The sequence below is a fragment of the Larus michahellis genome, chromosome 2 (assembly GCF_964199755.1).
Source record: "Larus michahellis chromosome 2, bLarMic1.1, whole genome shotgun sequence".
Taxonomy (NCBI): domain Eukaryota; kingdom Metazoa; phylum Chordata; class Aves; order Charadriiformes; family Laridae; genus Larus; species Larus michahellis.
The window spans coordinates 80,223,715-80,246,423 of NC_133897.1; the positions used below are offsets into that span (position 1 = coordinate 80,223,715).

A 22,709-nucleotide genomic window follows, 5' to 3' on the forward strand; every position below is an offset into this window, starting at 1 on the left:
AGGCTAGATCTCAAGTTGAAAGCCATTATCTTGCTTTCTATTTTAATATGCCTTTTCCAGAAACTTGCAGATCCCAAACTTCATGAACCAGAGACTGAGAATCTCCGATTTGGGAATCTCTGACTTCCTAATGTCTGAGATCAGGAATCTCTGACTAAATCCATTTAATTCCTATTACTGAATACTATGATTCATCATGCAGTAAGAGAATCTAAATTACTTAATATTATCATACTATTAGTATTTTAGTTAAGTAGACATGGTGCTTTTATTTAGAAGTGTTTGCGAGATTTAATGACCTTTGTTCAAAACAAGTAACAATTCTTTCACGAAATGGTTTGCAACATGCTAACATGCAAGCTACTGTCATCTCTCCCAAAATACTGGACTTCACTTGTCAGAAACCTTCTAAAGCGCGTTATAAAAGGGAGGCAATCAATCAATCAGTAGTAGCTATGATCACCTCAGTCATTTGTATTCACATTCTTGCATTTTTTAACTTTACTCAAAGTTTGCAAGAAATCACTGTTGTTCCATATATTTCATAGGCACAGAGATATATTTAAAAATTCAATAAAATTGTACTTAACTATAATTTGTGATATTCTAACTTTTACTTCATCAGTGTTTAACTTGCTATGATTTTTTACTTCTATTTATTTATCCTGTTAATAGGATTGGAACAATACCAACTTTGCATGCAGTTCACCATTTTCCATTTACTTTAGTGCCTACATCAACACTTAAATAACCAGTTTCAAATGACAACGCATGGGCATGAGACACTTGTTTTATCAACTCCACAGTAAGATTAAGACACTAGTGAGAATTTGTTCATTATTACTTTGTGGAAAGTAAGCCAGAACTAAATTATGACTGTTTTAGTGTCATGTCTAAACTAAATATTTACTGCAGCTAACAGTATGCCCTTAAGGTTGAAAGGCAGAGATTCTGCTGGTTATTTCTTAACCATTTATACAATATACTCCATCAAAAAGAGACCCATTCACTTTAAGAATCTTTTCAAGGAGAAACAGTCTATTAAAAACCTTTTTTCCCCAGTGTTCTTTAGGCCGACAATCAGATCAAGCTCTTTGGTTTTGTGTTGCAGTTTGTTGGTTGTGGTTTCCCCCCCACCCCTGTACCACATACAGAGAACTAGATCTTTGATCAAGGTAAAAAAAGGTTGAGGGAAAACAAAAGTGCAATGATTAGGTAAGATTCAAGAAATCAACAGCTGGTATGTGGTAGGAATATGGAGACAAAAGCCTGTGTTGATTCTGAATTCTACAACAATCAAAATAGTTATTCGAATGCCTGTCTTCGGTTCTACACGCTGCACCTAATCACAGAATTGGGCAACAGAGTATACTCTTAAAAGATAATAAAAAAAAATCAAATAGCCGCACACAGTAATTACTTGAAATTTTCTGTATTAGAAATGGGGAAAACCAATATATATATATAGTTTGTTTAGATCAAACGTTCTCAAAAAAGTTCCATGAAATCTTGAAATTAACTCAGATTTCCTACTGCCTTGCCTATACAGTAGGGCACTTCTAAGATACAGTAAAAAATATTATAAAAGTAATATTTTAAATACTTTACTATAACCGCCTTAAAAGTATATGACAACAGTCAGTATTTCAGGGGAACGAAAGGTTGTAAGGATCTCAACAACAGGTCATTAAACAAAAAACGTTAACACTAAGTTGTTGCAAAAATTGCAGTCTAGGCTGAATACGGGAAAACCTTCTTTCTACCTATTGTCATAAGTTTTTTTATAAGTTAACTTCTGTTAACAAGATGCTGGGAACGCTTTCCTCAAAGAGCTCTCCTGGTTATGCACTTATAATCACTTTGGCAGGAACATAAAGTGAAGCAGTACAATTCAGCACAGCACTAGTCTGCTTCATCGACACAGAAACCAAAGTGAAATCAAGAATCAGACTAGAGGAACAAGGCAGAAGTTAGAATAGAATAAATAGGCATAATTAAACTTCTAGTTTAGAAGTTTAACACTTCTAGACTCTTCCTAGAGGTTTTAGAAAGTGACTACATGCGCTGGCAAGCAATTCTATCTTACATTGCACGGTTCATGGTTCTTTTGTCACTCCTAAAAGTTATATTAAAAGCTTACTAGAGTTTTCCTTAATATATCAGCAGGTTATGTGTGTTTAGTAACAGGTAGTATCATATGACCAATGAAAAAGTCATACTAGATACACTAAGCTTAATGTACTTTAGCTTCTTTGCATTAAGAGTGCTGCTTCTGGGTACATTACTTTGAAAAATTCAAGAGTTCACATTTTGAGCTATGTTTTAACCTTGTCCTAAAAGACCCCAACATTAGTCTGACTTCTTCATGGCTCTGTAGCTTCCAAAACCAACATAATTATCCAAAAAGAAGTTTAAGTAAAGCTAACACACGTTTGTTCCTTTGCAGAGGAGAATTTGACAGACATTATTAAAAGTTGAACAGTACACCAGTAAGAAAAGCCTTGAGGATATAAGTGGCCTTGTAAAATATCGTGTTAGTATACAAGACTTTGACAATATGCTCCATCTGCATGCACCAAAAAGCCTCCAGCATGGACAAGTATTATAACACAGGCTTTCTGCATAACTGTTAACATACTTTACAAAGAGAAATATTTAAAGAAAAGGGTTTATTTTAATGGGTTTGTTATTAGAAATGCAATGTCACATTTCAGTCTCTTGCATTTACCAAATTAAACACGTCAACTTGTTATCAACTGCTACTTTAATGTATAATGTAGGCCTGTACAGTATAGTAGAAGGTAAACAAATAACATACGAGATAATTAATACCACGTTCTAGTGTCTAAGCCTGAATGTCTTTACCTACTTCATATCACAAAAGACTGCTAAAACATTATTTAAACTTATTTAGAAAAAAAAAAACCAAGCATGCATAATATACTTACATACAAAAATATAAGTATAAAAAACAAACTGAAATTCTGAATAAATATTTTCTGACTAATTTGTATTCAGAATCTCTTTTATTTGATGGAATTTTACTTATTCTTCAGTCAGGTGTTATGGCACCTTTAAACAGATGATGATTTTTATGTGCGTAAATGTATATTATGTACATACATGTTTTGTCCTGGAGAGGTTATGGCAGACTATCCTTCCCAAATTTCTGATGAAAGTGAGTTATTTTTAGATATAAATCTCTAACTCACAAAAAAGAGTAAATAATTTCAAGGAAAAAGAAGCTTGGATTTTCTTCTTTCTTGGCTGCTGGAAAAGACACCCCTAACTGCAGCTGAACAGTCATATGAAAAAGCCTACTTGATAGGCCACCAATCCTGTGACAAATTAACTACAAGAGACTACAAGCGAGATAACTTCCTTCCCCTCTATTCATAAAATATTTTTAGCTTCTCAATCTGCATGGAGCATTCAAAACATTTTAGACAGTGGTAGACGTTTCAGAAGCAGATTTCTAATGAATCTGAAGAATAAGGACTGCACCGTTCTGTAATTTCAATCTGTATGGTGCCACTGTGCTGTAAGTTGCTTTTATTTATGCATTTTTTGTCCCCAACACCATCTCTTTCAATTATACCCCATCTCTAAATTTTACCATGGGAGCAATTTAGAAAGCCACCAGAACACTTCAGTTTCAGAGAATGTTCAAGAGCAATGCTTTCCATCTATTTCATAAGGCCTATTTCATCTGAAAACAGAATAGAGCAACAGTAAATACAGATGCTTTACAAAACATCTCTAGCGAAAATAATGGAAAAGCTACAGATCAAATATGAAAAATTGTTCCATTAGTTAGCGAAGGAAAAATACCAGCTAGAATACTGTCTTTCAACCTTAAGAATACTCTTACCAAGATCAGTCAAAGTCAGATTTCCCGAGTACTACAGAAGAATTAAATTTATAAAACAAAATAAAAAGTGTACTTTGTTTCAAAACCTTAAAACAAAATAAAACAAAGCTCTTAACACTTGTTAGAACTAAATCACTGCTACATCAGAACCCATAGTACTGAACCATAAGTAGGAAGCGTCCTATTTTCTCAAGCTATTTTTCCCAAATAAACATGGTAGTTAACTTACAAACATACAGATCGCTAAGATACACTAAGACAGAGGTTTAAAAAAGCTGTTTAGATTTCTATATCAACTATTGCTAAGAATTATGATCTTAAAGGGCATTTTAACAAAGCGTTTCACTTCATCTTTAACCAAAAAAGGAACTGAAATGTTACACTACAGCTTATGAAGCACATTCTCACATTTCAGTAACTAGAAAGTACAGTTCATAGGAACGGAAAGTCCCGAAGTCCGCATAAATTTGTCAACACTATACCAGCAAAATGTTAGCTTAAGTTGCTTAAAATCATCCAATAATATCCAGTTTCTATTAGTTCTGCTTCTTTGACAAAGAAAATAGTTCCTTTTTGTCCCGCAACGCACAAACGCAAACACACCTTTGCTCATCATCTGGTCGTTTGATCAAATTGAACAGTATGTGCAGAAGCTGATCTCTCTCTTTGGGTTCAGGATGGAGGCAGGCTGTACACAGTATGAGTGGGATCAATTCCTAAAAAGTTGGGGGTAGGGGAAAACCAAAGAAAGTAAAAACACTTTGGGCGTATATTCATTAATAGCAAAAGAAACAAAGAAGATCAAACTAGACACATAACGTTAAAACAGTTAGAGAAGATGTTTTAGAGTCTTGATCTCTTATTAAGTGACCTGAAAAAAGTGAAGGTCTACAAAAGTTAGAATTATTTTCCTGCTAGGAAAGATCAGGGGAGAACCAGCACAGAAAATAAAAAGCTTTGCAGAGATTACAATTAACATATGCAGGTCACCTGTAACCAGGATTGGAGGACAATCACAGTTTAAATTGTCTTCACTACCTAATGAACTGAAGCAAGCTCCACAGACATGTAATGGAACAACGCTCCCACGGAAAAAAGCCATTTCTGATGCCACGGAGTTAAAGATTAAAATTTCCAATTAAGCATGCACACAGTTTTGTGCACAAGTTTGAATAAGCACTGAGAAACATACATTGGTAAAGGTGACTGCAGACAGATACCCTCAATTTTGTGTTGACTGAGAACTATATCATTTTTTTAAAGGTTTGTTGTTTGTTTATTTTTGTTTGTTTTTTTTTTTGTTGTTGTTGTTTGGTGGTGTGGTTTTTTTCCAATAAAGAGGCAATATCTGAAGCGGAATTTTCTTTTTAAAGCAATTTGATTCCCTTAAGGAACAAACTACCAAGAAATTACTACGTAAAACATTAACTGAAAGAAAGTATAAGGCTGTTCACAATAGTGAAGACCTCCTCCTCTCTAAATATGCCTTCAAAGCTCATGGTATTCATTCCCAGAAAAAAACGAAAGTTTCTAAAACATGGACTGGAAGTCCCTTTCCTTGACCTTGTTGACGTGAGCCTTTACTCCAACCAAATTTGGAAGCCACACAATTTCTAGGGGATTTAATATCTTAGGGGCAGAAACATCACACTGGGAGGTTGGTGGAAAGACCAAGACAAACCTAGGTGCCTGCAGAGAAAACATGGGCAAGTAATCTGCAGACTTCCTCTCCCACCTGCCACATACTTTTGAGCCACTTTCAGCAGACAAGCTTTTTGTGAATTGATAAGCCGTGAGCAACAAGCAGATGACAGTGGGAAACGCTTCTGAAGTTCCTAGGAAAGACTATACAAAACCTGGAAAAACCTATATTATTTGTAAGTAACTTTGCAGGGAGGTGGCAGTTTCTTCTTGCAGACATTCAGTGTGACCTACTCATGATGTAAGTTGAGTAGTAAGTTACTTGAGAGTAAGCCTATTAAACAAGGTAGACATTAAAGACACCCTCACTGCTCAACTCGTATTTTCCTAAACAGCAAGTGCTATGTTAAACATAGAACAATACTCTATTTTAGAACATTGCCTACGCCAGTCAACTCCTGATAAACTTTTGTTTTCTTTTTACAAGAATTCTACTCGTGATATTTTTCCCCCCTGAAGATGACCGAGACATATCCTAAAATGTATTTTAACATTTTGGAAGATATTTTGGCAATATTGAACCCAATTATGGTACAGATTAGGTAATTTATAATGAGACAGAGGAATGAATGTGGAAAAATCCTACCCACTGCTTCAAAAATCTGGAAGTACAGGAGAAATGAGAAATAATTTGAACAATTTTGACATTTCTATTTCTCAATATTTTAAAGTGAGACAGTTTTCTGTTTAATTTTAAATAATTGTAGTACAATGCAAAATAATATGAACTGAAAACCTGTATTAAAGAAATTTTACAAGTTATTTCACACAAAGAACTAAATAACTTTTCAGCTGAAAGCTCCTTTCCCTCTAGAATTTGCATGTAAGATTTTATTTTTTGTATACTTAACATTCTGGTTTTGCCCATTTAAAACTCTTAGAAGGCAGGGGATTTAACCTATTTAACTCTTTTTTTTTTTTGGTACTTTACAGAAGTGTTTTCTCTCCTGCAAACAGTTTTAACTCAAAAAAAGTTGAAAAAATATTATAAAAATAAAAAAAAATTTGCCACTCGTAATACCACTACTTATACATTAAGCTAAGATCTTTTAAAGAGGAAATCAGATTGCAATTTGTAGATATATAACATATTTTCTAACTCCACCATAAAGAATATAGCTCATGGAAAAACTTTTAAATAAAAAAACCCCTGTGTTACTTTACTGAAATCTAACTTTCTGAAATCTACCCTAAGTTCACATTATCCAACTGCTCTTGCAATTATTCTTAAGTATTCCTTATACAGAATTTTTTTAAAAAAATAATATACCTCATGAAATGGGATGTGTATATTTTTATGATCTGGGGGTTTTGTTTCATCCGTTAAAATCCTCACACTGACTTCACTTTCCTGGTACGTTTGAGTACTTACTCAAAAATCTCAACTGCTCGCTCAGAACCTACTGCTAGATTTCGAAACAGTGCCATGAGCTTTTTTTTTTTTTAAAGCTTCTTTTCAAATTTCAAGAAGTTAACAAAGTTGTCTTTTTCCATCTAAGTCTGTATGAAAGGAAAACACCTCTCAGTATTCACCTAGATACTACTACCATGTGTGTGAAAGGCTAACACCATTGACATGGGGCAGATACAAGGCTGGTTCTTTACCTTGCAGAAAGCTGGTTATTATAGCTGACGGAATTAGCTGTATTTTCTTGTCCATTGGTCACATTCTTTCATGCATACTATGGGAGAAGAGAGTGTTCTCTGCATCGCTGCATCAGTGCTTCTACAGTTCCTTCTATTAAGGGGAGTGGAGAAACAGTGAGAAGTCTTGAACAGCGTTTTATGTGCTCCCTATGGACTTAATGGACAGGAAGGTAAAACTGGAGGCGAAAGGGACTTTCTGTGGGACAAGAACAAAAAAACTGCTCTTGTAGATGGACAAAACAGGTCAAGTGAAGTCTCCCAAAGACTTAAAAGGGGATATTCAGGATGATTAAGAACAAAAAAAAAACCAAACCAAAAAACACCCTACAGGCAGCTTCGAGCTCATTTCTTCCTGTTGCTAAAGGCCATGCCTTAGATGTAGACTTGTTTAATAAATCTCATTTTTCATGCTAAAAACAGCAGAGGAGTGCTGTAGAAAGTGGTAATTTTCCAGTAAGACACAATAATATTAGCATTTGGCTGTTTCAATTCAAGAGGAAAGTTTGTAACATTGTTATGGAGACTGTATATAATTATTAAAAATCAAGGAGAGGACTTCCAGTGCTATTTGAAACACTTTGCCTTCCTCGGGAAGGAATACCACTTGTTCTGACAGTCGTAAAGCAAGAACATAATTTTTTTTAAAAAACCAACAACCCTCCCTCTATTTATTTAATTTGGGATCATTCCTAAATGTCTTGTTGATCCCCAAGTCCCTTTTTTCCCTTTTGCCTCTGAATTTGGAAAACAGGTTCGTTCATGTTGGTGTTAGTCAACAATAACTTGAGTGACTCTCAGAACTGCGATACTGTTTTCCCATCAGATGCCAAGCAGACTGCCATTATAACATTGTCAGCGTTTGTGACTTGATGAAATAAACCATCACCTGTCAGAGGTCTCGCCTCCAGGATTGAAAAGGCAAGTTTGTATCTGAGGCAGTTTATATCTGTGAGCTACCCAGGTGCAGAATAGAAAGAAAACAAATTATTTTGTTTTTACTGTGAGATAAGGTACATAGAGGTAAATGCTGGACAAGGCTGCGAAGCTGACCTAATGCACTGCACAGGAGAACGGAAATGGCCTGTCTTCTCTCTGTTCTACTTCTGCGTAACTGTCCACGTAGGTCTCCCCAAAGAAAAACTCACTTTTTTGTCACTATAGTACCGCTGGACAACTTCTCCCTAACTTAAAACAACAACATGTTCTGTTATCTCTGAACAGGATTTACTATTTGAGCTGACTCATGTTCTCAACAAAGGCGACATTTATGTGGGCATACGGAGCAGCTCTTCATTATGGTCAAAAGAAGGTGGCTTTCAAATGGTAACTGGTATCGCCTCAACTATTTGCAAAACAGTTCCTCCTACATATTTAAAGTATTAAAATAAAATATTGAAGTTTGGGGGTTTTTTTAAATGCATCCTATAGGAAGAATTTTCCTACAAGGTAGCAAAGAATTTTCTATCTGGGTTGTTGCCTTCATTATAGTTTTTTTGGGTTACATTACAACAGAAGTCTTCTGCATCTTAGTTTCTCTCACTAATTAGTGTTGGTTTGCTGTAGCATTCATAAGCAAAATAATTATCTCAAAGAATAAATTTAATTAGTGTTAAATGTCAAGACCGTTTACTTCAATAGCTTAGGATAGTAATCTTTTTTATTATTTCAAATATTAATATAATAATAAAGCAAACAGGTAACAACATAATACATAAGCCAGGATAACATTATGATCGATTTTGTAAATGTGCCCCTTTAAAGTCTTTCCTAATACTCAATGCTTATATTGTGAACCAATGCTACGTTAAAATTCGTCTGTAACTTAGCCTCTGACAACTGGTAAATAAGATAAAATAATCTTACCTGCAGCAACTGAAGCAGCTGCAGATACTGTCAAGCTACTGATACAGTCTCTTGCACAAAAATGTATTTGAAGTTCAGAATTCACATTTTTCATTTTAAAACAAAGAAATATTTCATCATAGGATTAATACATGGCTCAGAACTTTGTGCTACTCATCTTATTAATATTAAAATTACAAATCTAATTACATTTCATGGGATGAGACTATTATTCCAGGATCCAAATTAAGCCTCTCATAGATCCCAAAGGGATGCTTTTACATAAGAATCAATGCAGATATGCAAAGAAAACTTTGTACTTCTTTGTTTAGATCTACTATTTGGAAACCTACATATAAAACTACTGTGATAAAACTAGTAATAATTTGCAGTTCAATTCATAAACACTACATTACACTCCTTGCACCCATGAGTTACGTTACATTAAAAGACATGGTGTCGAAAGACACGAGCTTTCAGACCAGAGACAAAAAGGATACTCTACGAGGCTGAGCAATTTCATTCTAAGAGAACTACGCTAGCCCCTCATACCCAGAAACAGGAACTAAAGGACTTAAATTAAAAAATGGTTGTGTCTTTCTTACTTGTGTGTGGGGCAACCCTATCCCCAAACAAAAAAGCCCCCAAACGAAAACGAACACCTCACGTAAACCAGAACAGAACCAGCAAACAGGCTACGGTCCACACTCCCTGTTTTTCAGAAACACAATCTATAGAAGCCTACCACAATCTAAGTTTTACAGAGTAACAGAAAGTATTTTAATTGTTCATTTACATTTTTCTATTCTCCCCTATTCTGTGAAATAGAAACAGCCATTTAGAAGATACTGATGGCTGACAATTTTCATGCGCAGGAACTCAAACGTATATACCTTTAGCCACATCCAACCAGAATGACATCTGCTTGACTCAGCCACTGGAAACAGCCACTTAAATACGCTCCCAAGCTCTAACACAGCATTCTTTTACATTTCTTAACAAAGCCGTTATTTTATGGCTTTTAAAACATAACACTGAGATGAAAATAGGTAATAAGATATTCAGCTCTACTGTGTTTTAAGAGACAGCTACATACAAAAAACACCCGAGTCAAAGTGCCTTGGCAATTTGTATGTGTAGTTACTACACGTTGACATGAACAACTTTAAATCTACAGCATTACTTTCTTCTAGCAGAGTCAAGAATGGCATCCATTCAGAGTTTGCAGATTCAGCATTATCTTTGCTTCAACCTTACAAAGAAATAAAAGCAAAACTATTCCTAACATACAAAGCTTTATATATATATATATAACAATTTCTCGGTATAAGAATTTAGCAGTGCACAGTTAGTAAACCATTACTATCATGGTTTTGCTAAGTTTGCATAACACAAATGGGAGTTACAGAAACTAACCCTGGAATAACGTGTGAGATGAAAGGAATAAATAATTAAGGAAAAGTATTTCTCGATTAAGAACAAGAGAAACAAGATCCTGATATTAAGCCAAAAAGTTTACTCTGGCCCAAACTCTGCTAAAGGACCACATACTGCAGAGTATGGAAGTGGTACATACAAATGAGGTTACTCCTGTTACCTGACAAAAGGATTGATTTTTACATCTTATAAAGGGTGTCAAATCAGTATTGCACTGACTGGTAGTCACAAAAATTTTAAAAGATTGTTTTTCTCTAATTACAGTTTAGCCAAAGGAATCTTTTTATGGTATACCTCTTGACAAAAAGAGGGTGACTGATTTTATCTTTTTCTGTTTTTAAATCTTCAGTGTGTCTTAGTTTAAGTGGTAAAAACACAACTGAGGAAGCAGATTCCAATGCAGATGAAATTTTATGAACTCAAGCCGCTCATCTGCAAGAAGTGTTATCACAAACTGCATACCCAGCCAGAGGGGTTTGGTTTGAAGAACTGGTTCGTAGGATTTTGTTACTGTTCATTCCAATGGCTTGCATTGTATCTTCTTCATTTGTGAGTGCATTCACGTACAAATCTAAATATTGACATACATGTTTTCAAGCAGTTAGGATAAACTAGACACTTGGGATAATACCAAAATTAAATTTATATGTCAATACATGGAATTTTAATGACTATGAATTACTTTCAGGCAATTATCCTATATGATGGTATCACAATTATTGATTTTACCTAGGCAATTATTGATTTTACCCAGTTGAACTGCTCTTTTAGAAACAACTAAAATGATTTCCTCAGCCACCCTACTCAATATTATATTTTTCCTTCTTTCTTATCTTCCATTGGAACCTAAACTACAGACACTGAAGAACGATTAAAGCTGCACCAATACACAAAAATAACAAATAATTTCAGAAATGCCTCAGACATTCCAATGCTAACTGGTTGCTCAGAAGTCAACTGTAATATCTACTGGACCACTTATTACCAAGTCAGACAGGCTGCTACTGACCTTAAGAGGGTTAAAAACATTCGTGAAATGGCTTCTGAATCTCCGGTAAAGGACAATACCTACTGAGAGACTGTCAACCTCCACAATCCCCGTTTCTCCAAAATGAAAGTGTATAGAACAACATTTTCAGCTTAAGGCTTTGCAACCAATTTCAACATAACGGATGCTTAAAGAACAAAGATAGGTACTTTGGGGAGTCATCACAAAATTGTGTTTAATTCTGATGTCTAACACACTGACAGTATAAGATCTTACATACCACCACTGTATCTTTCAGAACAGACTGGTGATCACTTTGCATTATAACCGGAAGCTGTTATGTATCTTTCTCAAATTAGTGATCTTTTGGTATATTTTTACACCACAACTCTGTAAAATTGTCTCTTGTAACAAGGTTGTTTTTTGGACAAGACCCAAAGTTGTACCTTGCAGCAGAGAGACTAGTTCTTAGGTTAGCTTTTCATAATACTGATATTAATAAATACTAACAGACGGTCCAGCCAAGTTTTCCATCAAATTCCATGACTACATCTGAAAGAACGTTACAATAGTTATAGCAATGGGTAACCGAGAAAATCTATTTTTAAAGCAAATTCCAATTCTCAGAACATTAAGCATCCTACGCAATCCAGTTTCACAATTCTCACTTGCGGCTTTTTCAATCAAATTGAAACAGATTATTTGTTTAAGGCCAAAAAACATGTAATCAAATATAACTTCAACTGTAAAACAAAAGAATTAGGAAATAGCCTAAAAGGTCACGAAAGTATCAAATACGTTACACAGATTATGCTACAAGCTGTGAAAAGAAGCCAAAATACCACATCCTGCCAAGCAGAGGGAAGGAAAGGAATAAATAAGAAATCAGAAATTAAGCACTGATCCAGGAACATTCACAGAATTATGCTGAAAGACTACTAACAGAACCATTTCCAGAGAACCCGGTTAACACCCCAACCCCCTCAAAAAAAAAAAAAAAAAAGGGGAGAAAAAACCCCCATTACAAAGTTTGAGACTTTCAAAACATGGTACATCTCAAACTCACCATGTCAACTGCTGATAATTATTCGTATGTTATAAAATTTTAGATTATAGGATCAGTACAAATTTCTTGAGGATTTTTCAAAGCCTTAAAATGAATTTATGCAAAACGCACTACTACATCTACCATACTGTAGGTCCCCTCAACAAGGACTAAAACTTACTTAAAAAGCTATGGTACTTCAAAGCCTTTATTTCAGTGTCAACTATAAGGCTGTTGAATTTTTGTTTGATATATTTTCTTATTTTTATTTTTTATACATTCAGTAACGTGCAATATTTACAACAAAGCAATACAACACCCATCATTTTTTTTCCATCTTCAATCAGTCTTCCTTTTCTACAGTATATAGTAGGAATGATTACACAAAACACCATCTTCATTTACATTCAGAATAAACATTACATTTTCATAATTTTATTTAGCTTCATTTTAAATTTAAGGAAAACATATAAGCAAGATTGCTTGTTTTCTTATGACAGGGTGTTTTTGATGAACCTTATCTTGGCTGATGCATGGAACTTCTAGAAAAAGATGGTAAAAGAAATTTTTTGTTGAAGTACATAGTGCTGCAAAAGAACCTGAATATTAATCCTTACTAAAACTGATAGACAAAATAACCCAAATTTAATATTTGAACTTATATCCTCTGCTCTTTGTAATATACATTAGCCATGGTCTTCTCTAACAAAAACATTTGTGCTACTACAAACAGATGGACCTACAGTAACAGTTAGTCTTACTGAATGCTGATGGTGCCTTAAGCAAAGGAAGAAATATTAGGATACCATGCAGGTTTACTGAACTCACCTGACAGAGGTGTAAAACCATTTTCTAGGAGCAGAGATGCATGCACAAAAGTAAGAACATGATTGCAAGTAACAGACTTTCACGAAATTAGACACAACATCTTCAAAATGAACAAGAAAACATCCTGGTAAAAATAAAAAGTAAAATTTCAGGGTTCCTCACCTCTCGCTTTGCAAGCAGCACATTAGGAACAATATGAGGCAGGCAGCGTCCCAACATTAACATGACACTTTTTTCACTGTCTGCAATCCGAGATACCTAGAAAACCAAATTCTTTGGTTTTTTTTTTTTTTTAAATGAAGCAAAGGAACAAAAAAACACCCTTTCAAAGGAATAAGAATTGCAGCAAGCTGATCACTTAGCAGAAAATATTTAATTTAATCACACACATTAAGCCCTGAGTTTTTGATCTGGCAGCAACTTCAAAAGAATGAATCCACTTGTAGAGACTCAAGACTTCTCAGTAATTACGTATCTATCACTAGGTTTCATATTTAAGCTAAAATCTGAAAGTTGGGTTTGTTTTTTTTAAAGTTTCATGCACATAAATTTATCTTTCCATATATGTTAAGTCTTGTCTCAAAGCAATTATTGCTTGTTTAACTATTGCTGCCATGAAGAATAAAGTATCTTCTAATTTATGTCAAGTGGGAAACATACCTCCGATCCCAAACGGCTGTCTGCTGACATCCGACAGAAAGACAGTAGTGCTTGATGGAAAGCTGGTGATAATTTCCTGAAACATCACCAAAAAGAGAGGGGGGGGGGGAAAGCACAGATTAGAAAGGTGGCTGAACAAGTCCTTTCACTCTGGTTTAACCAGCCAAGTAAAATGACGTTCAGAAAGCATGTTTTAAGTGGAGCATGCTGCAGAAGTTTTTGTTTAAAATTATCTTTGACTTTTAGGGTGTTTAATATGTGGCAAGAAAAAAAATGGGTGTCCTAATAAATCATTTTTAATTCTGAAAAAAATGTAACATCTTTCGATCTGCTGCACAGACAAAAATAGAACTAAAGCATGAAGAAAAGGAAGCTTTAGTAATACAAGAGGAAGCATACAATTACGCAAACTGGGGAGGAGGGGGGGACATAAATCACAAGAAACAGTATTTTTGCTTAATGCTCTGATTCTGCACATTGCATAAAAACGTCTGAGTAGACAGTCTCTTACAAGTTTCAGGATTAAATAGAGATTGCTCAACTGCCACTTTGGGATCTAAACGTTGGATTCAAATGTACAGCGAGAGCCTCAAAACTAGCCTTAAATCGCTGCCTAACCACTAATATAGATGTGTGTCTCTAGAAGTACTGCCTCACGGCCATGCACAGCACCAGCCAACACAGCCGAGCTACTCAAAGCCTTAAGCATACACATAAAAGCCTGAGAAGAGTCTCAAAACAACCCTGGCTGAGAAGAACAATTTGGCAGAAATGCTCTCAGAAAACAATTACTGGATTAACCATTACATAAAACAGGCAAGCAGCAGCATCTTATTTTTCCCAGTAATGACAACTCCCTCTGCCTTATCTGACGGCTGTATTTAGATGCTAATCTAATGCTGCCTCATCCACTGCGCTGAGAGAGGAAAAAGAACATTTGTCTTCCAAAACATGCACAGAAAGCATCTCACCCTATATCATTATCTGCTGTTTGAATCCTCTAATGACAGGAGGCAGCAACTCCTATTTCTTATGTGTAAAGTGGTATCGCCTTTCAGCTCCTAAAAATGCTATTTTGTGCACCTGAGTGCACAAAATCCTACACACATGCAATTATCTGTATGGACATATTCTTTTTTATCTAATAGATTGGAAGATCACACTACTTAGAGTAAATACATCACCATTCATCCTTTCCTAACCAAAAAAAAAAGAGAATCTAAGTTCCTACTTATAATTGTTTAGACTAACCCAGGAGGATACGGATAAATATACCAGAGTAGTTTTCCTCTTCTGACTATTTACAAAATATGATCAATAAGAATTTATGTTTATTACTTAAAAATCAAGTTTCTTTCTTGACAGTACAGGTTTTTAAAACATGTTTTAAGTTTTAATGAAGTAAGTTTGTTTTAACTCCAATTTTAAAAAGTTACTAAACGACTCAGATGGTAGCAAGTTGTAAAGGAGCTCTGCTTAACAGTATGTCCTTATTCTGTAAAAGTATTCTTGAATGAGAGATTTACAGGCTCTGCTCAAGGCTTTAAGGTTTATTTCCACTGGGACAACAGCAGCAAGCATTGCAAAGCAGCAGCTTAACATTAATAGAGGGGTAAGGCCTTGGCCAGCCCTTTGCCCGAGCTGTCCTTTACCTCAGCATTCATTCCGCAGAATGTCAGATCCTTCCCCACTTGAAACCTTAATTAAAATCCTACACAAGGGCAAGGTTCTAGCCCCATTTTGCAGAGACTGAAAACTAACTAAGTATGACAACATGTCACTGAATTTCCCTGTGGGTTAATTAACAGCAAGCTCTGGGCAGCATGGATCCCATTACGATTGCTGACTATATTTAGAATGAAGAAAGCTTCTCCTTGATGAAGTTTAGTAAAATCCTTGATGGCTATGCTGGACAAACGATGACAGACCTCTTGCACACAAGTCAGCAGCAAGTCTTTTCAAGGGCCAACAGATGCGAGTAGTGAAGATATTCAAATATAAGGAAGTTTGGTGAATACGAAACCCAACCACTACTATTCTATTCCATATAACATGGGGACAAAGGAGTCAATTCACCGAAAAAGCCAGGAGTGACTGCTATATACAGAAAACACCTTGTATTTGGTGCAAACTACCAAACACCTAAAATGTCTTGAATTGTACATGTGGTACAGTCTACTTAAACTGCTGCTAGTGCTTTTCACTGCAATCTGTTAGATAAGGCATTTTTCCAACCATGGCCATGTCCTTGTTTGCAGGCATCCACGCACAGCTGCTCTGAGCATAGTCATACAAAGCAGGCTCACTTGCTCTTCTATCCTCTCTTCCTGTCTGGGCAAGATCTATGCTAAGAATCCACCCCCTAGCTACAGTTGTAACAGTCTTGCCTTTCAGGAACCAGTCTTGGTTTTTAATACCCCTTAATAGATTCTGAGCAAATCGTAGTAATTGTCTTCTGCAAATAACCACCCCTGGACTGAAAGAAAGAAATACCCAGCACTTCCATTGTGCTTCTCTCACAGATCTCAAAATACTTAACAAATCATATAAATCGTAACGAAAAAGTTTACTGTATTATTACAAACCAAGCGCATAATCCACGAAGAAAATTTAGTATACAGATTTATAAAATACTGTATCAAATATGGCTTCCTTTGACCCTTCTCTGACATGTTAAGCCCAAAACAAAAATAGCTATGTATCACACGTGCATTACTTATTTCTGCAGTGAACTGCATTTGAGGAGACTACTGAAGTTAACTCAATGGGGATTCAAGGCTGTATTCAACTACTTTTCAAATAAATCCATGTGCAGTTATGTTTGAAAACACCCGTGAGCAGCAAAACAGATTCTGTTTTGCTAGAGACTACTGTCATAAATCCCACTGGAGACACTCATAGTTCCTTTCTCACTCACTGATCTCATCCTATTTTGATACACATCCTCACTATCCCCAAACCATCAATCTGATGTTCATGCACTTAATGCCTCCCAGCATTCCCAGTCACTCTGAGAAAAAAGAAACTTGCAACAAGCCACAGATTAAAGTGGGTAGACAAGTTTATAGCAACGAATGTATGACAGCTGTAAGTTTTGATTATTACATAGTGTAAATACTCAGCTAGGATATGAAAGCAATTAAAGAAAAAAGAAGTCTGGAAAGATTAAATGGAGCCACTGCAAACTTTCCAGAAAAATCTAAGCTGAGTTTTACTTCCCTGTTAACACTAGAATATTTAACTAGGAGAGAAGAAATACGTAGTAATACTCTAAAGTACTGTATGCAGAAATCTTTCCTCTTGTTCAATTCTAAAGTTAAGATATCACTGAAAAAGTGCCCCTTCCCCTAGGACTCGGTACAAGAAGTTCAGAAAATCCAGAGAAAACAGGATACTTACTTAGGGTTTGCAAGAAAAGCTAATTAATAGTAGGGGCAGCAACTCTTTTTTTCCTTCTTCCCCCCCCCCGCTGCAGTTTGTATCGATTTTCCATTTGCACAGAATATCACACAGATTTCTACTTGGTATTTTCAGATGGAAGGTAATTCTAGAAACATCACCAGCAAAAGCACACTAAAGAAACTGACAAAATACAAAGCAGAATGGCTACTTGCTCCTCTACGAATAGCAACGGTAAGACCATAAGGTGAGCTACTTGGGCATCTTTGTCCATAATAAGAATTTTAGAAGTTGTACATACCCTCATAAAGTTTGTGGCCTGTGTTACTCCCGATGGCTACACAGTGGTTTATCTATTACTTAACAAACATGTTACTTTCCCTCTCCACTATAGTGCTTGAAAAGACTGTGTAGATTAGAGAGGTTTTCCCAAGAACACCCAGACACAAAAACTCAGTCTCCATGTAATAGCACAATATGAATACCCTATTTTAATTAAAAGAATCATAGTTACCAAGGAAAGACTTGCCCCGAAATCAAAAACTCAAAAAGCAGAATATCATCGGATACTCTTTCTGATTATTACAAAAAAAAAAAATAGCAGATTCATTGAGCTCCCTTAAGAGAGCTATATATATCTACATAGGAAAAGTAAAAATTTTCCCAACCATTCTTCAAGCAAAACAGAAGAGATTTCATTATGAAATTAAAATTTAAAGGAAAATGGAAATATCCTGTCTTCCCACTCACTATTTTGATGCCAGCTATTTTTTTTTTTGTTATTGTTGTTGTTGCAAGAAACAGGACTGGTTTTAGAAACAAGTAGGAGGTGAAAAGAAACCCTTAAACTTAGTACTAAAAATGTAGGTTTGTCAAATGTACTTCTTCCCCAAAAGATTAGGAAGAATATGAAAATATCGGCACTGTACCCTAAAGGTATGTTAAGTCCTTTATTTGCATTCAAAACACAAATTATCTATGAATTCTGCAGAATTTCACTGCTATAAAAATATCTATCCACTTTACAAGAAATTTTAATTAAAGCATTCCAGTTTAAAACTTATCACTAACCTATTGGGTTTATCAAAGTGGACTGCAGCTTTAGTTGACGGAGCACAAGAGGATAGTTTCTCTGTTTCTTTACAGGGCACAGAATTTAGCGTATCATCTTTAGAAGTCCTTGAATCCACTTCAGCTGATAAAGAAAGTTTTGTTTCCTCATTATTTCCATGTTTATTGTCGTTCTCAGAGCTCTTGATATCCAAGTACCGTCCATTGTCCTCTGAGACTGTGAGAGGCACTTGTTTTAAAGAAGGATGGGGAGCTACACCATAAACTGTTGACACAGCAAAGTTTTCATTCTTGAGAAAATCTATTTCACTAAAAAAGGAAAAGCAAAGAAGGACATATTTTTGTAGCTTTCATGAGAAGGTTGTTGGATTCGCAAGACCGAAGCACGGAAATAAGGACAACATACTGAAGAGCTCCCTCTTTAACTCCAGTATGTTCAAAAATTCCTTTAATAACTAATATCACACAAGCTGTTCAAATGGGCACTGGTTTAATAGAGTTCTTTAGTCAATAATTAGTAGCAGGAAAAATGTTGCAGGCAGAGTGAGTGAATCAATGAAATAAGTGAATAACAATAGCGCTATCTGCTTCTGGTTGAGATCGGAGCACTGCAACACAAACTGTCATGAGACAGAACTCTATCTGGGATGCAAAACTTAAAATACTATAGCGGTGAATTAATATATAGTATCCCACCTGTCTTTGAAGTGGTAACTATGCAAGTCAATAAAGCCACTTAAAAATTATGCACTTGCCCATTTGTTGCATTGGTGCATCTCTTAAGAGGAATGATATCTTACAGCTTACAGAATCATACGGTTTGACCAAACTTTTAAAGACTTTTTTTTTGTCATTAAAGATACTGTCATTTCTACTAGTCTTGCTCTGTAGAAAGAAAAACTGTGTTGAAATAAGTCATTAAAACAAACATCTTTCTAACTGTGTTTGCAAGCTGTACACACCATAGTACTAAGGAGTGAAATAAAGCTGACCAAAGAGAAAACCTACACAAAACACATCAGAACTGATTCTGTTTTCAAAGAAGTAAATAAAAAAGTTGCATTGAAAGAACAATAGTGATTAGAAAATTAAATTATGTGAGTAATAAAAGGGAAATAGTCAGTTTGAAGACTCTTCCTTTTTGTAAATTAAATACCACATAATAAAAGAGAAAGACTGTCCTGCTCTGAAGAACCCCTAGTAATTTTATAAGTGTAAGTTGTATGTTTTCATATATGTGCTAGAAGAACATTGAGAAGTTATTCCAACATTTATCAGCAGTCGAGCAGATTGGTAAGTACATACCTCTCAAGTCTTTGGATTTGTTCCATCAAAGACCATTTCTCACTGTTTAACACACTAATTTGATCTTCTAATTTTTGCACTATTAAACATTGCTAAATACAAGATAGAAACAAAAGAGTTTAGTACAACAAAAGTGAAGTGGTACTGCAAACAGCTGAAAACATTTCTTCTGTACAATCTCTTACTTCTATTGACTGTGGTGTTGTTTCAAATACAGGGACGGTCCCAAGTATAGGAGTAGCAGCCTCTAACTCATCATCTTCTATACCAACTGATACATCCACCATATCTCTCGCAGCAACGTGATGGTTTCCAAAGTCACGGTAGAGTTGTAACAGGTCAGGAGGTTTTGGAATGTTCAATCCTACATCATCCCAAAGTTCAAAATCCTTCAAAGAAATAAGAGAAACTAAAGCATACAATATACTTCCTTTTATTTTTGTTTCTCTTCCTTATTTGACTGCACATCATACAACAGCAAAATAATCACATCAAGATTGCATTTAGTAAAGGAGACGAAAGCTTAGATCAGATAGCAAGAAACAAAAGTAGAAAAAGGATCCACTTCATGACCCAAAGCAGTTTCACCCTAAAGGCTGCTCTAGGTAATGTACTAAAGAGAGGACCTTCCAAAAGCACACAGATCACAATTTTTTTTTCTTTCTAGGACATGAACACTTTTTAGAATCAGATATAACGTTGATCAAATTCTAGCAGAAGCCAGTGCAGTTGACAGAAAGCTTTCTACTCACAGAGGTATAGTTTTGTTCCCATCTCATGCACAAGTACAAATGTAATTTTCCAGAAGTAGACAGTCTAATAGCTCTATAGATGACTGACAGACAGGGTGCACATTCTCAGTGAAATTTGAACTTAACTGTGTTAATCGTGTAGTGATCTAAACAATAGTAGGGCCTCCTGCCTCAAACCATCACTATCTGTCCTTCCTTTTCTGACTGACATGCTACTGTCCTATTATTACAAGATGATTCCATGTCCGCACATATAAGTAAGCGCCTGCACTCTTATACAGGAGTTGTGATGGTCTCTTTAATGACATTAAATTTAAAAAAAAATTTTTTTTAAACTTTTCCCCTACTGTTCACAATTTTCACTATATTTTTCCATAGTCTGGTTACATACACCTATTTGAAGAAAGATTAATTTCTGAAAGAATGATGTGAATAATCTAGAAAAGCTAATTGTCTTACAACATAAAACACTTTCAGTTGCGAACACATAAGAAGTAAGGCTAAATTATTAATTTCTGTATTCAGGGCTGTATCCTCACAAGTATTTGTATGAAACCTCGCACTGTTAAACTCAAATCTTCAGTGGATGATCCCAAAACTTTAAGTGACAACCTATTTTCTTTACAGATTAGGATACGAACTGTAGGAAAAATATAGGAAGACTAGTTATGGATAGAACTGGTTGAAATTCAATATTTAATATTGAATTCAATATTTCATTCTTTTGGCAATACTACAGTTTTGTGCTGAATATATATCAGGTGTTCGTGTTACTGGGTGTTTTGTTCACCCACTACCAGTCAGAATGTAAGCAGAACCTTCCAAACATTTGAAGAAATTTTTCCCATGAAATGCAGTAAAACTGATCCTCTTAAGAAAAATGCATCAAAGCACAGCTATATTTGGAAATATCTAAGATAACATAAGATAACATCTTATTGCTGAGAGCTTCTCCAAGACTGTGTTCAGTGCCACAGTAGGATTAAGTATACTCATACACATATGTATGCCCAGGAGATGACAAACAATGCGTATATTATATATCCTGCGCAAATCAGCTCAGTACAATTTAAGGAAAAGACTGCATTCAAAATTTTACTACATCCAGATCCTTAAGTGAAAGGGTGTCCATCAGAACCCAGGAAAGTGTGTAAGTACCTATAACTCAGTGTTTTATCTTCTTGCTTTCCTTCCTTTAAAGAATGCAAGCATTCTGTCTCCATCCTACAAATTTTGGGAAAATATTCCTCAAAGTGCTGTGTTTTCAAACCATGCTTTATATATATGAAAATACTAACATATTCATACATATGTCACTCATATGTATGAAGTGAACTACATGTACAGGAAATATCATTTAAGTTCACTTGAGTTTAAGACAAGATCAGAATATGGAAAGCAGACATGTAAAAAAACACATGAAAACTTTACCTGATCATGATTTTCATCTGAAAATGTTATTGATGTAAGCTTGTAACTATTCTTCAATAAAAATTCATTTACTAGGAAGTTTAGAGCTCTTTTCTCAAGAGGTCTGATTGGCTCCTGGAAAAAAGAAAACAATACACTACATATTTGGTTCATCTTCCTTCCAACTACGGAAGCGTATCCATCTTAAAGTCCATGCAAAGCTCAGTTATCACCAGCCACCTACCTGAATTTCAGGACTTGATTTATAATTTTTTCGTTCCTGCAAAGGAACTTCATTTTCTGGGGAGGAAAAAAAAGTAACTAAGTTTTACTCTTTCACACAGGATGAGCTCAGCTACTTCTACGTTGTTCAAAGTAGAGACTTAAGAAAAGGTTTATGTACACCACCTGCAGCCTGAGTCAGGTTGGCTCGGAGGGCCTGTATGGTCTCCTTGGCTTTCCGAAGTTCAAACTCCAGGACTGGACAGGGATTTGGATTAAACACACACAGGCATCCAACCAAGGCAAGGGAAACAAAAATAAAATATAAAAAGCAAGGATGGGTGTGAAAAAAAATATACAGTTTGTATTAAACAGAAAGCATGCAATCTTTATGGAACTTATGAACACATGCAGCAGAGTTGGTCTGAAAGCAAACTGGTGAACATTTTCCATAGTTTCATTGGCCTTAAGTTAGCTAAACCAAAATTTCAAGCTGTCTGACAAGGACTCGCTGTATGGTTTTGGGGTCTT

At 35.3% G+C, this 22,709-nt stretch overlaps 1 protein-coding gene across 4 annotated transcripts in view; it reads right to left on the reverse strand.

The window, feature by feature from the left end:
- Positions 1-22,709, reverse strand: part of RELCH (RAB11 binding and LisH domain, coiled-coil and HEAT repeat containing) — an 85,378-nt gene that overhangs the window by 35,932 nt on the left and 26,737 nt on the right. For 3 of the 4 annotated variants that reach the window (XR_012585630.1, XM_074576117.1, XM_074576116.1), the window contains exons 3-11: positions 22,365-22,436; positions 22,201-22,256; positions 21,978-22,091; positions 19,980-20,183; positions 19,795-19,886; positions 18,490-18,798; positions 14,020-14,095; positions 13,522-13,617; positions 4,475-4,587 (exon numbers count right to left, since the gene is read on the reverse strand). Coding sequence is in view for 3 of the 4 variants with exons in the window: in XM_074576117.1 (XP_074432218.1) it covers positions 4,475-4,587; positions 13,522-13,617; positions 14,020-14,095; positions 18,490-18,798; positions 19,795-19,886; positions 19,980-20,183; positions 21,978-22,091; positions 22,201-22,256; positions 22,365-22,436 (1,132 nt within the window). In the remaining variant the exon portion in view is untranslated. The remainder of the gene's footprint in view (positions 1-4,474; positions 4,588-13,521; positions 13,618-14,019; positions 14,096-18,489; positions 18,799-19,794; positions 19,887-19,979; positions 20,184-21,977; positions 22,092-22,200; positions 22,257-22,364; positions 22,437-22,709) is intronic. The other variant, XM_074576119.1, reaches the window with a different exon arrangement.